The following is a 15,865-nucleotide window of genomic DNA, read 5'->3' on the forward strand; positions in this document are numbered from 1 at the left end:
GATCGTGCAGGACCTAGTGGACCTAACCGTTGTCAAGATGTTACTTTGAGCGAGATGGGAGCCCATGGAGGGCTCCAGACATAGGAGGGGCATGATCCCACACCATTTCTGTGTTGAGAACAGACTATAATAGGCCAGTATGGACGCGAGAGGCCCACGAGGAGCTGTACGTAACACATGCTGCTGAACTGGGAGTTTTATGGTGACAGGCTGCAGGGAAGTGGGGTTGGGTTTGTTCGGCTGATGAAGCGACTCAGCGGGAGAGAATATATTACAGGAAAGAAGGGTAAGACTTTCAGGAGCAACATCCTTGGTTAAACAAAAGGGTAAGGGGTCTAGTGGTGGGGTTGACCTCAGTTGGTGCTGGACAGTTGAGCACAGAAATGGGGGGGGAAGTAGAGGAAATGAGCACAGATGTATGGAGGTATGGAGAAGTGGGGGCTTGTTTATACTTCATGATGGTTTCCATTTTTCAGTTAAATAGGAAGCAAAATCATCAGCAGAGACTGAGGATGGCAGAGGTAGTAAGTTCAGGGAGGGTGAAGAGCAAATGCCCAAGTGGGAGTGAGAGGGTGAGGGAGGGTTGAGGGGAGAGGGCAGGGGTGAGAGGGTGGGGGAGGGGGGAGGGGAGGGGTGAGAGGGTGGGGGAGGGGTGAGAGGGTGGAGGAGGGGTGAGGCTGGGGAGGGGAGGGGTGAGAGGTGAGGGCGGTGAGAGGGTGGGGGAGGGGGGTGGGGAAGGGGAGAGGGTGGGGGAGGGGAGAGGGTGGAGGAGGGGAGTGGGTGGAGGAGGGGTGAGGCTGGGGGAGGGGAGGCTGAGAGGAGGGGTGAGGGGTAGAGGGACGGGGGAGGGGAAAGTCCTAGCAGCACTAAGTGGGGTCAGCTTGGCGTCTCAATGGCACGTTTCTCAGTGGAAGTGGCAGCGCTCCTGTTGACTTCCTCACACTGCTTTGAGCTGCAGAAGGTTGGCAGTTGTGTTTCATTTGGGTTGTATTTTAACCAGGTGAGCCCAGCACAGCAGGAAGAGGGACCAGAGTGTGAAGGATGTTAGGAGAGGCTGATCATAACTGTGGAGTTGGTGGAGCTGCGAGAGGATGAGCCGAGGGGTGCAAGACCCCGGTGGAGACAGAGGGGAGAGCTGAAGCAAGGTGGTGGTGGGCTGATGATGTGATGCCTGATGGTCAGGTTAGGGCTGAGAGTTAGTGGGAGTGCAGGCGAGTGGCAGGGCCCTGGAGGACGGAATGTCCTGGGCTTGAGGCTGGATCACCCGCCCGCAGGGTGTGGACAGATGACACGGAAAGTGTGGAGTTAGGCCTTTCAGGGAACCAGGTGGACCAGGGCTGGAAGGAGCCCTGGGGAGCAGGGAGCACCTACTGCCTTCAGGCCCAGAGGTTCAGGGGTGGGAGAGAAAACCACCCCGCCCACTTAGGGCAGAGGGGCTCGACTGTGGGCAACAGCACCCCCGGGGACATCAGGGGACATGCCACCGCGTCTAGCTTGTGGAGGCCAGGGTGCTGCTCAGCGTCCTGCCGGGCACAGGCCAGCCCATGACAGCCGCTCAGTCACGTCCGACTCTGCGACCCCCTGGACTGACTGTAGCCCACCAGGCTCCTCTGTCCATGGGATTTTCCAGGCAAGAATACTGGAGTGGGTTGCCCTGCCCTTCTCCAGGGGATCTTCCCAACCCAGGGATCAAACCTGGGTCTCCTGTTTTGCAAGCAGATTCTCTACCATCTGAGCTACCAGGGAAACCCATGATAAACAAAGAGTTGTTCAGCCCTGGATGGCGATCGGGCGGAGAAACCCTGAGTTAGGAAGAGCGGGGAAGAGAAAGTGCAGAAGAGAAGGGAAGAGAGAAGGGAGTCTGCTGATGTCCTGACACAGAGAAGAAGGGTCTCAGGAGACAGGGAAACACTGCCTGGTTCTCCTGCTCCTCGCTAGGAGGACGGGAAGGGACTGGTTGTTGGAACGGAAGGGGAGCCGCTCAGAGGCATAGCCCCTGTGACCTGAGCCCCGCCCACATCCAGCGCAGGCTGGTGCTGCCTACAGCTGGTGCTGCATACAGGATGAGCTGAGCGGCTCTGGGGAGAGGGCCCCTGAGCCACTGTGGGTGTTCCAGGCCACCCCGTGCGCCCAGCCCACAACCCCAGGCCCCCGGGGGCCGGTGCCTCACCTGAGCTTGCTCTTGAGCGCCGTCACCTCGCGGCCCATGGCCTCGTTGCTCTCCGTGGCCTCATCCAGCTCGCGCTGCAGCTTCCTGCGGTTGGCGTTGATGCGCTGGGACTCCTCCTCCGCCTCCTCCAGCTGCCTCTTGAGTTGCCTGACCCTCACGTTTCCTTTCTCGGCCTGGGAAGGAGCGGCCCGAGGGTCAGGTGGGTGCGTGGCGGGGCCTGCGGGGCTGGGCGGGGGGCCGGGGCGCAGTTACCTGTTCCTTGTACTGCTCTGCCATCTTGCGCTCATCCTCCACCTGCAGCAGGGCCTCCTTCAGCTTCTTGTCCTTCTGCTTCAGTGACTTGGCGGCCGCCTGTTTCTCTCTGCGCACACAGGGCAAGCAGGGAGGGTTCAGATGGGGAGGGCCTCCCTGCAGCCAGTGCATGAACCCGACCAGCATCACCCACGTGGGCACTTTTTTTTATTAAATTATTTATTTATTTGGCTGCACTGGGTCTTAGCTGTGGCATGTGGGATCTAGTTCTCTGACCTGGAATCAAACCCTTGCCCCCCCCTTCATCGGGAGCACAGAGTCTTAACCACTGGGCCACCAGGGAAGTCCCCATGTAGGCACTTTTCCTGAGCCCGAATCAGAGCTCATTCTGAGAACAGTATTCGTCCATGAAAAGGAATGACGACGTGCTGACCCTGGCTACAGTGTGGGAGAACCTTGGAAACATGCTCAGTGAAAGAAAGCCAGTCTTAACAAGGGGCCCTGTGTTGTATGCTCCCACTTTGTGAAATGTCCAGAATAGACAATAGAGACAGAAAGTAGATGAGTGGTTGCCTGGAGCCGGGGATGCGAAATAGAGGGTGATGGCTAAGGATACAGGGCTTCTTACTGGTTCTTCTTAATGTGCCAGAGTTGACTGTAGTGAATGTGTGCCAATGAATTGTACGAGAGCCACTGAACTGCACTGGCGGCTCAGATGGTAAAGAATCTGCCTGCAGTGCAGGAGACCTGGACTCGATCCCTGGGTTGGGGAGGTCCCCTGGAGAAGGGAATGGCTACCCACTCCAGTATTCTTGTCTAGAGGATTCCACGGGCAGAGGAACCTGGCGGGCTACAGTCCACGGGATTGCAAAGAGTTGGACACGACTGAGCGACTGAGCACACATACCCAGAGCCGTATGCTTTAAATTGGTGAACTGTTGTGGCACGTGACTCATCTATAAAGTCGCCACACACAAAAAACAGTGTCAGGATCTAGACCCTGTCTGAAGGTCACGAATGTGCCGTGAACTTTCAGCTCAGAGACCGTGTGTAAGTAGGCAGCCTGCCGGTGACTGTGGGTGTCGAAGGGGCTGAGGACCTGGTTGTTTGGTGCACCCGTTAACATGACAGCCTGCAGACCCGGGTTAGGCAAAGTCCCGGGAGCTCCCGGGAAGCCCGGCTGATGTCACTGAGGAGTCCGGCCGCTTAGAGCAGCTAGTGTCTCAGAGGCTCACTCGGGGCACAGCGCCTTCCCGTGTTCTCTCAGTTCACCCAGCACAGCTGCCGCGCGGGGACCTCTGAGCCGGAGCTGATGCCCAGTGAGGCTGGCCTACCCCTCCACGCCCCCACTGATCGCTGTCAAGCAGGTGGTCACTGGGGTGCTGTTCGATGCCCGCCTTGTACCTGGCCTCCTGCTCCACCTGCTCCTCCAGCTGTGCGATCTTGGCCTCCAGGGCCGCGATGGTGGACTTGAACTTGGACTTGACTGCCCCCTCCATCTCCTGCAGCTTGCTCCGCAGCTCCTTGTTCTGCCGCTCCAGCTGCTGCCGCGCGTTCTCATTCTTCTGGGCCGTGCTGCGCTCCGTGGCCAGCTCGTTGCTGAGCTGCTCTGCCTGGGGAGGAGGGTGGAGGGTGGAGATCACCAGGTGGAGGGCGCCCGGAAGCCCCCCTCCCTCCCCTCCGGCACCCGGCCATCCTTCAAGGCTCAGCCCAGGGGCAGCCCTTCCAGGCCACATCAGTGCCACTCTGGCTCCATGACGGGTCCCCAGTGCCCATCGTGGAGGGGTGCTCACTGTCGGGACGTGGGGGCTAAAGAAAAGGCAGGAAGGAGCCTGCCAAACCCTTATGGGCCAGCCTCGTCTGCTGGAGGGAGCCACCACGGGAGGCCCTGCAGGCTGGGTGCTGGGGTGAACGGAGAGGAGGGAGTGGGCGCTCTGGAGCAGATGTGCTGGGTCCCTCCTCTCCTGCCTCGTTCATCCCCCTCCCCGCCCGGGCCTGGCACACAGGAGCCTGTCCGGCACCAGTGTGGCGGCTGGTGCAGGGACGGGGGCCCGTCCCAGGGCAGATCTGGGCTGCCCCGGCCCCTACCTGCTGCGTGGCCTTCCGGACGCGGTCACTCATGGCCTCCGTGTTGCCTTGCTCTTCCTCCAGCTCCTCCTCGAGCTGCGCGATGCGGGCCTCCAGGCGGCGCTTCTCATCCTGCAGCGTGTTCCTAAGGGAAAGGCAGCCGCCCTGGGACCTCCAGCCTCCCCTAGGCCTAGACAGCTCTCTCCCTCGGAGGAGCAGTGCCTCGGGGTCGTCCTCTTTTACAGTCGAGACTCAGAGAGGCTTAGAGACTTGTGCAAACTCACACAGCTGGGAAGCAGGGAGCTAGCTGGTGTCAGCAAAGCCAGGCCTGAGATGAAGACCAGCTCCCTCCTCCCTGACATCACCATATGCCCCGTCCCCACCAGACTACACCCCCAAATAGGATATGAAAAGCCCATGACCCCTGTCACAAGCTCAGCTGATCTTGCTGTCATGTTCAGCCTTAACATGCGGTCCAGGAAGCCTCCTCTGACTGACTGCCTCTCATCATGTGAGCCTAGGGACCCCTTTCTCCCCAGGCGGCTCCTACCTTCCCGACACGCTGCTGGCCAGCTCCTCGGCCAGTTCGTCCTTCTCCAGGTCTGCCTGCTTGCGAGCCCTCTCGGCCGCCGCTAGATCCTGGACGGTGGGAGGTGGGGAGGAAGGAAACCGGTTGCCTGCCAGGAGGGGCTGAGCCGCACCCAAGCATCCACCCCACTCCCAGCAGCAGGCCCCCGGCCGTCTCCATGGCCATCCTTGAAAATGGCGTGGCCTCCTCTGAGCTTGGGGGCAGGCCTGCAGATCTGTCAGCGAGAAAACCCTGTGTCTTTCCACGCCCGTGCTACAGGGCCCCCGCCTGTGGGGTGCTGAATGCGGGCGCCCGAGCCTGGGGTGCCCATGGCCCCCCCGTCAGGGCCCCCACAGTGCGGAGAAGGCTTTACCTCCTGTAGCTGCATGAGGTCTGCCTCCAAGCTCTTGGCCTTCTTCTCATTCTCTTTGGCTGTGGCAAAGATCTCGTCCCGGGAGGTGCGGGCGTCTTCCAGCTCTCTCTGGAAGTCCTTCATCTGAGCCTGCGTGAGGACAGGCAGGACCAGCTAAGAAGTCCTTACTCACCGGGTCCTGCAGCCCAGATTACCTTTCTGTGCCGGCCCGAGTGTGTGTTAGTCACTCAGTCGTGTCCGACTCCTCGCGACCCCGTGGACTGTAGCCTGCCAGCTCCTCTGTCCAGGGGATTCTCCAGGCAAGAATACTGGAGTGGGTTGCCATTTCCTCCTCCAGAGGATCTTCCCGACCTAGGGATTGAACCTGGGTCTCCCACATCGCGGGCAGATTCTTGACTGTCTGAGCCACCAAGGAAGCCTAGGCTTTCCCACCATTAACCACAAAGCCCTTGGCCGCATGTGGCTGCCTGGGGGCGCCGCTCTGGACGGGCTCCGCAGACCTAAGAAATGGTGCTGAGGCCTGAGTGTTAGCCTCTCAGTCGTGTCCGACCCTTCACAGCAACCCCATGGACTGTATAGCCCCGCCAGGCTCCTCTGTCCATGGAATTCTCCAGGCAAGAATACTGATGTGGATTGCTATTCCCTTCTCCAGGGAATCTTCCCAACCCAGGGATAGAACCTGCATTACACAGGCAGATTCTTTACCATCTGGGCCACCAGGGAAGCCCGCAGCCAAACACCTGAGGATAGCTTGGCTGTTGCTGAGCTGCTCCGCCTGGGGAGGAGGGTGGAGGTCACCAGGTGGAGGGTGACCTCGCCACCTCCGCCCCCAGGGCAGGAAACAGCCCCCAAAGCAAAAGTGTGGTGGGAAAGCACCAGGTGACCAGGCACCAGCGACAGGAGGCTGCATCCTCCCACGGCTGTGGCCCCGACCTCCCTGGTACTTGGGGCGTCACCCCCCGGCGCTTGGGGCGTCACCCACCTGCAGTTTTCGCAGCTGCTTGATGGCTTCCTCCCTCCCCTTGACGGCCGAGTCGGCCTGCAGTTCCAGGTCCTTCAGATCCCCTTCCAGCTTCTTCTTGGCCGCCACCGCCAGGGCACGTTGCTTTCTCTCATCTTCCAGTTCCGTCTCGTATTCGTGGAGCTGGGTGAGGCCAGAAACATGTGCTGCGGGGCAGGGCCGCCCCTCGGGTCCCTTCCCCCAGGGCCCAGGTTTGCACCACCACCGAAGGTGGGCTTCCCGTCCCCGGGTCGCAGGTGAGAAGTCAGAGTCTCCCGAAGCCAGGAAGCGGCCGCGGAAGGAAGGAATGGCGGCTGGCCCCCTTCCCCCCCCCCCCCCCGCCCCCCACGGCTTACCTGCCTCTGGAGTTGTCTCCGCTTCTCTTCGTTCTGCTCGTCCCGCGCCTGGAGGTCTCGCTCAAACTGCACTTTAAGCGCCTGCATGTTGACCTCCAGCCTCAGCTTGGCATCTTCTGTTGCCTGCAGCTCGTCCTCCAGCTCCTCCAGCTGGGTCTTCATCTCCTCCATCTGGGTCTCCAGGGCCCGCTTGGACTTCTCCAGCTCATGGACCTTTGACGTGAGGGGTGATGTCGTGAAGGGCAGCCCCCAGTGACGGGCAGCTCATCATGGTCCAGGAGGTGGCTTTTGATACCCCCGGGATGCGTGACCAGGAGTCCAGACCACAGCCTTCCTCTCGGAACCCTTGACTCAGACCCTGCCCCCAAAGGCTGTTCCCAACCAGGCCGCCTCTTTGCATCAGCCCGAGGGACTCCCTTCAGTTCCTGATTATTGCTTACCATGAATGAGGTGTGGGGCCCCCTTCTTTGCCCGTGGACTGGTAACTAACAGCGAGGGTCAGGGGCAGGGGGACATGGACAAGCAAAGACGATGAAGAGCCACTTACGTTCTTGCCCACGTCATCCTTGGAGCTAACCAGATCCTCCATCTCGGCTTTGAGCATCTTGTTGGTCCTCTCGAGCTCTTCTTTGGCTTCCAAGGCTTCCTCAAGGGCCCGCGCTAGCGACAAGGCTTTGGTTTCCTTTTCCCTGGCTTCTGCCTCAGCTCTGTCCCTTTCATCCGCATATTTGGAAGAGATGTTTTTCTCCTCGGCCAACAACTGCAACACAGCCAAAGACCCCGAGGTGAGCTCTAGGCACGCCCCAGGGTCGGCTGCATTTAACTGCAAACATGGAGAAGAAGGCTTGTATGCAGCCACACTCATCCTTGTGTGCAGCCGGGAGGAGGTCACATATCTATGCAAACAGTTTATAATAGTCCTGCTTGCCAACTTCTGCGTCAGCTCTGCAGAGCCAGCATTCGCCGTATCTTTGTGCTTAGAAATCACTAATGCTGCCCATGTTGGATAGAACATGCTGTGACCAAGGTCAGGGTGACAGTCCTGCCAGAGGCCAGTTATTCTTTTGTTTCATGGCCACAGTCACTCCCTTACAAAAGCACCCTATGAGTAGGGAAATGGCGAGTGTGTGGATGGATCTGCCTGGAGAAGCAGCTCCAAGAATACCCCATTCTGATGTTAATCTCATCTTTAGAAATAGAGGGGCCTCCCCGGTGGCTCAGTGGGAAAGAATCCTCCTGCCAATGCAGGAGACTTGGGTTGGATCCCTGGGTCAGGGAGATCCCCTGGAGAAGGAAATGGCAACCCACTCCAGTACCCTTGCCTGGGAAATCCCATGGACAGAAAAGCCTGGTGGGCTACAGTGCAAGGGGTCGGAAAGAGTTGGACACAACTGAGCAACTAAATAACAACAAAAAGAAAGAGCAGTATTCACTGTAGCGTCCACAACCCAGACTGCCAGAGTCCAGCCAAGATGGGCAAGTAACAGGGACTCCCAACAGCAGTCAACACAAAAACTCTCCACTGTTTGTGACGGGAAAATAATACAGCAGTCTCAGACCCTGGACCAGATGATGAACCAGCAGATATGAAGCACTAAGAACAAGCTGTCAGCACAGAGAAGCTGTGTAGAGAAGAGAAGAATCCCAAAATTCCATCCCCAAATTGATTTTTGGAATAAATCCTGAGTCACATGTAAACCAAATCATATTTACTGACGCTGAGTAACACATATTAAGAGCTGGTAATATTTAGGGGTTTGGGTCATACAGGTGTATGCATTTATCAGAACTCAGTGAGTGTATACTTAAGATTTATGTATTTCATTGTATGTGATTTTACTTCAAGGGAAGAAAAAATATTTTGAAAAATGAACCCTAGTTTATATGCAGTGTGGAGGTATCTAGAGGGTGATGTACAGTTGTCTGTAATTTGCTTTTAAACACATCTAAAAGATAAGATACAAATGAGAGATGTAATACACTCATAAATAAGAATGTGATAAAGTCAGTGAAGTGTTAAGTCATTCAGTCGTGTCCAGCCCTTTGCGACCCCATGGACTATAGCCTGCCAGGCTCCTCTGTCCATGGAATTCTCCAGGGAAGAATACTGGAGTGGGTTGCCATTCCCTTCTCCTGAGAATCTTCCTGACCGAGGCAGGGATCAAACCCAGGTGCCTGTATTCCAGGCAGATCCTTTTTCATCTGAGCCACCAGGGGAATCCTCAGTAGGCACCCAACAAATACTCGCTGAGTGAGTAAAATCAGTAAACCTCATTCCTTATCAGGGCTAGAACCCAAGGCACGACTGGGTTTCTAGATGGCCCTGTGGTGGCGGTGGAACCTGGGAAGTCACGGCCACTGAGGCTTCGCCCCTGTCCTCACTGACCCCTCGAGGAGCCTCACCCAAGCCGGCCAGCCTTCCATCGCACCCAGCAAAGCCAGGATGGGATGCTGCCAAACACGCAGCAGCAATGCCGGATGTTCTGCAGACCCAGACCCTCACCCCCCAGCCAGGGTCTGTGAGCGGAGGGGAGGGCCCTCCAGCCCCACCTGATCAAACTTCTTCTGCTTCTTCTCTAGGTTGGACACCAGTTGTCGCTGGTTGTCCAAATCGACGACCAGGTCGTCCAGCTCCTGCTGAAGCCTGTTCTTGGTCTTTTCCAGTTTGTCATAAGCAGCTGCCTTCTCCTCGTACTGCTGGGTCAGGCCTTCGATTTCCTTCTGGAACTTCTTCTTGCCCTCTTCCAGGAATTCCACGGTGCTGGCAAAGTCCTGCAGCTTCTTCTTCGAGTCGGAGAGCTGAAATGGCAGTGTCCAGGGTGGGGTGAGAGGAGGTGGGGATAAAGGAGTCCCAGCCCCCGTGCCCCTGACAAGCCACGACCATCATTGAATAAAATCACCAGCAGGGGGAGCTAGTGAGCCAAGCAAAAAAATGGCACCACAGAAGGAACTCAACAGCAGGGGGAGCCAGTGAGTCAAGCAAAACGGTGCCACTGTCTGAGCCACTGATCTACCCTCCAGGGCAAAGACACGCAGTGGGCACCTGGATGTTCAGGGTGGAGATGTGGCGCTCCAGGTTCTGCTTGGCCTCCATCTCCTCGTCCAGCTGCTCTTGCAGGCTGTTCCTCTCGTCCTCCAGCTGGCGCAGCTTGGTGGACACGTTGAGCTTCTGCCGGGTTTCTTCTTGAAGCAGCTCCTACAAAACGGACACGCCGAAGTCCAGGGACCCACCCCCGTGAAGGCCGTACCCCAGGTGCCTCCAGATGACGTGGCCTGATACCCACCTGGGTGTCCTGGAGCTGGGACCCAAGGGACGCCACATCCTTGGCCAGTTTGATGGCCTTGCCCTCTGCCTCGTTGAGCATCCCCGTGACACTCTCCACTTCATTCTGTGGGTGCCCAGAGACTGGTTAGTTGGATCATCCAGGACAGGATCGTCCTTAAGTAATAGGGGCTTTCTGTACTCAGTGATAGGTCTTGGGGTGTCCATTCATTGAGAGGTTCCCATGAACTAAGGGGCCTGGTCATGGTCACTCCATGGCCACCTAGGGGAGAGAAGGACATCGCCTACAAGTTGCAATCTCTGGTAGACACTGGCCCGAGACCCTGTGAGAGCCCTGTTATACTGTGGTTAGACTGTACTAATTGGGCCCTGAGCCCTCTACACGGATCCTGGAGCCTTGCCAAGGTTGGCAAACATGAAGAGCAGGTCTGTGGGTCCAGACACTGAGCAGTGGTCTGGACTCACCCAGTCCCTAAAGTGGGGGAAGAGGCTGCAGGTGGCACCTCCACATCCAAGGGTCCTGTCCCTACCACCCCTCTTCCTCACCTTTCACTGCCCCTTACAGGAAAACCACAGATGCAGGCACTAAAGGTAGAAAGCTCTCTCTACCTTTCCTCTGCCTTTTACTCCAGGCCCTGGTATCTCTAAACAAATCCCTTCAGAAACGCCAGCCCACCATCCGTCCTCCTCCCACTTACAGTGAGGACATAAATGATCTTCACTCCTCCAGGATGCTGTGTTAGCATAGCAACCCCCCTGTGCTCAGCTGTGTGTGGAAAAACTCATACTTCACGCTGTCCTGTACTCTTGGCCCAGGCTCTCAGCACATTAAATATTTATCAAAAGGTAGGCCATATTCCATGCATGGAAAGTCAGTCCAAATGTCTGTTCAATGCTAATCAAGACCAAAGACCAATAGACCATGTCATTCTTCAGCTTGAAACCATCAGTGGTTTCCCATCACTCAGAGTGAAGACCGATATGCATATGTAACAGGGCCCTAAAGGCCCTGTGTCTTCTGGCCACAACCTACTCCAGGCCCATTTTGTGCCACATATCTTCCCCTTCCTGTAAACTCCACTTGGCCCCAGTCCCCACCATCCCCTATCGTCCATCAGATTTATCATTCTAGCTCTACTGGCCTTACGTGACCTCTCCTGACTTCTCACTTAGTCCTGGGCCTTTGCACTTGCTATTCCCTGTCTGTAAGTAGACAGACTTCTTATCTGTCAGACTGCACATCCTTCTTAGGGAAGCCTTCTTTGACTCCTCCTCCCACAGGCCCAGGCCCTTGTATTATTTATATTCGTTGCAGTATGTGTCTCTGCTTCCCAGCCTCATTTCATATTCATCTGCATGGTTATTAATGTCTTTCCCCACACTGTGCTGGAGTTCTCCGGGGGGCAGGGACAGTGTCTGTCTTCTTCCTTGCTGTTGTATCTCAGGATCAAACACAGCACCTGGCATACAGCAGGCACTCAATAAATACTCATTTTGAATGAGCAGGTAGGAGTTTTTAGAGGTTAAATTGAATAAGGCAACCACCTCATCTCCCCGAGGAATGTAATGCAAGGAAATGGACAGAGGCTTCGTTCGCCGGCAGACCCTCATCCTTCAGAGACGGTCCCAGCGAAGCCGCCTCACCTGCAGCTTGTGGACCTTGTCGTTGAGCTCAGCCCGGACCCTCTCCCCGTCGCTGTACTTGGACTGCAGCTCTTGCAGCTGCACCTCCAGCTTCTTCTTCTTGTGCTCCACTTCCTGCTTGGCCTGGCTCAGGACTCGCAGCTCTCCGGACAGGTCCGCGTTCTCTTTCTCCAGCGCCTGCTTGTTCTTGTCCAGGTTGGCCTTGGCCTAGCCAGAGAAGCAGAGGGAGAGGGAGGCGTGAGGGCCACGGCTGGTGCTAGCAGGGGACCTTCCTCTTTGCCTCCCCCTCCCTTGATAGGTCCGGGGACCTGTGCTCCCCAGCTCAGGGGTGGGACTCGGGGCAGTGAGGAGCACACAATCACCAGTAAGACTTTTTGGATTCTGTTTTCCTAAAGCTCAGAGGGTGCATCCCCCGGGCTGCATCAATCCTGCCATTACATCCTGTTTGATCCATGTTATACCTTTTAACATTTTAATAAAGAAATATTACATAGGGACGTCCCTGGTGGTCCAGTGGCTAGGACTCAGCACTCCCCATGCAGGGGGCCCGGGTTTGATCTCTGGTTGGGGAACTAGATCCCACATGCCACAACTAAGACCTTGCACAGTCAGGTAAATAAAAAGAAATTTCACATAAAAATCTGGGTTCCCAGCTTCTCATTTGAAAAATCAAATGTTCTATTTCATGACTGGTTGGTGGTTAAATCATTTGTCAAAATTCACTGAACTATATACACTTAAAGTTGGTGAATTTTGCTGCATACACCTCTATTTAAAGTCTGACTTCCAAAAAAAAAACAAAAACGTAAAGGTCTGGAAACAGGTCTTGCCTTCCTCTAAGAGAGCAATCAGCTGGATCTGAGTAGCAGCTGGCCCTGTAAGCAGGGCAGTCACACTCCACTCAGCCCCAGTCCCCACCACTCCCTACTGTCCATTGATTTATCATCGGATGTACACTGCCATTTCTGTGAAAGTTTAGAGAAAGCCATTTTATCTAACCAGCTCTTGTAGGCATATGAGTTTCTCTAAGAAAAAAAGTATTCGGGGGAAAAAGCAGAAGAAAGGAGGGGCCTTCTCCTGGGTCTACAGGAGGAGGAAAGGAGCAAGAGTGGAGAAAGTGACAGTGGGCTTGCCCTCAGCTCCTGGGCAGGTCTGTGCAGTGTCTAGGGACCCTCAGAAGCCAGTCCTCTGGTGATGAAGTCCATTTACTATTGCCAGGACCCCAGACAGGGACAAAGTACCTCTTAAGGCAATAGTGCATGTTGATATGCAAGGACCCTAGGGGACCTCGTGGGACCTGGGCTCCCCTAAAACCTTTTTCCCAGAATGCTGGTGACATTGTACACGTGTAAGGGGAGTCGAGGTAGGAACAATGCTATGAGTTTTCACCAACAATCTGAAAAGTTGCTAGAGGTAAAACAGTCTCCCTTTTCAGTGCTCCTGAGATGGTGGGCAGGCATTCCCAGCCTCCTCCTGTTCACACGGGTCAGGCATGGATGTCCAGAACATCTGAGTCTCTGCAAAGAGGCCTCCAGTGCCTGCTCATCTCGGACGACCACCCGGCTCAGCGCTGGTCAGTTAGCTTTCCAAACTTACAGTGAAAGTGACACATGTACCTTATTATTCCATCAGGTGGGAAGAGCCCATTTGGATTCAACTTCGATCACAATAAAATTTTCTGGGGGACTTCCTGGTGGTCCAGGGGTTAAGAGTCCACCTGCCAATGCAGGGGTCACTGGTTCCATCCCTGGTCCGGGAAAACTCCATGTACGGCCCAGGGGAACTAAGCCCATGAGCCACAACCACTGAAGCTCGCACGCCCTAGAGTCCGTGCTCCACAAGAGAAGCCATCACGATGTGAAGCCGCACACTGCAACTACAGAGGAGCCCCCACTTGCCGCAACTAGAGAAAGCCTGCGTGTGGCTGCAAAGACCCAGTGCAGCCAAAAATAAATAACTAATTAATTAGAAAATGATTTCTGGGAACTTCACTGGTGATCCAATGGTTAGGACTCCATGCTTCCAATGCAAGGAGCTCAGATTTGATCCCTGGTCAGGGAACTAACATCCCTCATGTCACAGGGCATGGTCAAAAAGTTTTTTAAAAATTATTATTATTATTTATATCTTATTATCTGAAATATTATTTATTAATATTTATTATTATCTGAAAATAATAAAAAGAAGACAATTGAAAGGGGAAATACATGTTATAGATAAAACTAGAAAGATCTTATTTGTCCAACACAAAAGAACTGACAAAATGCTGAAGGTTCATAGTCAGACCCCTCGTGACGAGCAACAAGGGGTAGCCTTTTCTCCACTTGGAGTGTGAGGGTGTTCAGTCAGGGACAGTGCGTTTCAGGGGCCTGGAGATGTGCATTTTAGCCAAGGTCACAGGCGAGATTAAATGATCTGGTGTCCATAAAACTTTGGAACAGTGGCATATATTCAGTGCCATACAGGGGGTTGCTGGCGTTATTAAAATATATGGGAAAATTCTGAGATTCCGATCGGACTGATTCCTTGAACCAGTTCAAGGAAGAACATTTATCTTTTTTTTTTTTTTTTTTTAATATTTATTGATTTGGCTGAGCTGGGTCTTAGTTGGGATTCCCTGGTGAATTTGGCTGAGTCAGGGTCTTAGTTACGGCACCTGGGATCTTTCTTGTGGTCTGCAGGATCTTTTCAGTTGAGGCACGTGGGATCAAGTTCCTTGATCAGGGATCAAACCCAGGCCCCCAGCAATGGGAGCACAGAACCTTGACCACTGGATCACCCGGGGAGTCCCGAAGAACATTTATCTTGACTGGCGACAGAAACTAATGCCAACACCAACAATTCTCAGGTAACACAACAGCCCTTCAATCTAGAAAGTTCTGGAGGAAAGCTGCAGCACTGATGGTGGTATAATTCAGACTTTTAGAGAAGCCATCTAGCAGGATGTCATAAGCTAAAAAAACTCTTCCCTGGGGATGAAACACAAGGACATTCTCCAAAGTGAGAGGAAGTTCCGGATACACAGCGTTTTAGTGCTAGTTAACTGCCTCAGATCCCGTGCACCCCCAAACAGCCAAGCATCAGAGGAAGATTAGATCTAGCCATTCTCAAACCACACCAGGGAAAATATGACAGTCAAAATATGACAGTCTTGCTCCAATCTGCAGAGAAATGAAGATGGCTAGACTGTCCTCAGTGTTCAGCTACCTTCCCAGAATTCTGCTAAACTCTGCTTATCCACAAGGGCCTACCTGGAGACCCTACCCTAGAGAGGCGAAGAGATGAATCCAGAGCCAGGGCTTCCCAGGTGGCTCTGGTGGTAAAGAACCCGCCTGCCAAAGCAGGAGACACGGGTTCGATCCCTCGGTTGGGAAGATCCTTTGGAGGAGGTCACAGAAACCCACTCCAGTATTCCTGCCTGGAGAATCCCATGGACAGAGGAGCCTGGCGGGCTACAGCCCATGGGGTTGCAAAGAGTCGGACACAACTGAAGCGACGGAGCATGCACGCACGCCAGAGTCAGCCTGCTGGGACTCTGTCAATAGCTGTGTGACCTCTAGGTACTCTGGGCCTCAGTTCCTTCCTGTGTCAAAGGGGCGTCAGTGTACCCATCCCAGTGGGTGGGGGACAGATTAATCAACATAGTAAATGGTAAGCATAAATGCTGGGTGCCATCCCTCCTGTTAGCATCACTGTAGCTTCTTATTGGCCTCAGTGCGGGCGCTCACAGGGAGTTACTCTAGGCTGCTGGCACGCCGTTCTTTGCGCTTTGTCGTCACCAAAAGCACGTCGCGAATCCACTCACCCTCTTGAACTGCTCCAGTTGCTCGGTGAGCTCCTCCACCACCTGTGTGTGCTTCTGCCTCATCTCCTGCACCTGGCACTCGTGGGACCGCGTCTCCTCGTCCAGGGCTTTCTTCAGCATCGTCACCTCCTGCTCCCTCTTGGCCCTGGGCAGGAAGAACATGGAGACTGGCAGCCGAGGAGACAGAGGTCTGCCCCGGTGCAGAGGGACCAGGGGTCTCCCGGGACCTGGAACTGAAGTCTTCGTCGATGTCCCTCCCAAGCTGTGTGACCTCAGGTGAGTCACCTAACCTCTCTGGACCTGGAATTTCCTCAAAAGAAGAAGGTAGCTATAAAAAAGAGGAGCAT

The 15,865-nt window shown here is 54.9% G+C and overlaps 1 protein-coding gene across 3 annotated transcripts in view; it reads right to left on the reverse strand.

Annotated features, from left to right (window-relative positions):
* Nucleotides 1-15,865, reverse strand: part of MYH11 (myosin heavy chain 11) — a 126,125-nt gene that overhangs the window by 5,978 nt on the left and 104,282 nt on the right. For all 3 annotated transcript variants that reach the window (XM_061152896.1, XM_061152895.1, XM_061152897.1), the window contains 14 exons: nt 15,519-15,663; nt 11,714-11,920; nt 10,071-10,175; nt 9,830-9,982; nt 9,337-9,585; nt 7,334-7,546; nt 6,787-6,999; nt 6,413-6,574; nt 5,431-5,559; nt 5,040-5,128; nt 4,511-4,634; nt 3,827-4,035; nt 2,423-2,531; nt 2,171-2,343 (listed from right to left, as the gene is read on the reverse strand). In XM_061152896.1, the coding sequence (XP_061008879.1) occupies nt 2,171-2,343; nt 2,423-2,531; nt 3,827-4,035; nt 4,511-4,634; nt 5,040-5,128; nt 5,431-5,559; nt 6,413-6,574; nt 6,787-6,999; nt 7,334-7,546; nt 9,337-9,585; nt 9,830-9,982; nt 10,071-10,175; nt 11,714-11,920; nt 15,519-15,663 (2,280 nt within the window). The remainder of the gene's footprint in view (nt 1-2,170; nt 2,344-2,422; nt 2,532-3,826; nt 4,036-4,510; nt 4,635-5,039; nt 5,129-5,430; nt 5,560-6,412; nt 6,575-6,786; nt 7,000-7,333; nt 7,547-9,336; nt 9,586-9,829; nt 9,983-10,070; nt 10,176-11,713; nt 11,921-15,518; nt 15,664-15,865) is intronic.

Source organism: Dama dama, chromosome 10 (genome assembly GCF_033118175.1).
Source record: "Dama dama isolate Ldn47 chromosome 10, ASM3311817v1, whole genome shotgun sequence".
Taxonomy (NCBI): Eukaryota; Metazoa; Chordata; class Mammalia; order Artiodactyla; family Cervidae; genus Dama; species Dama dama.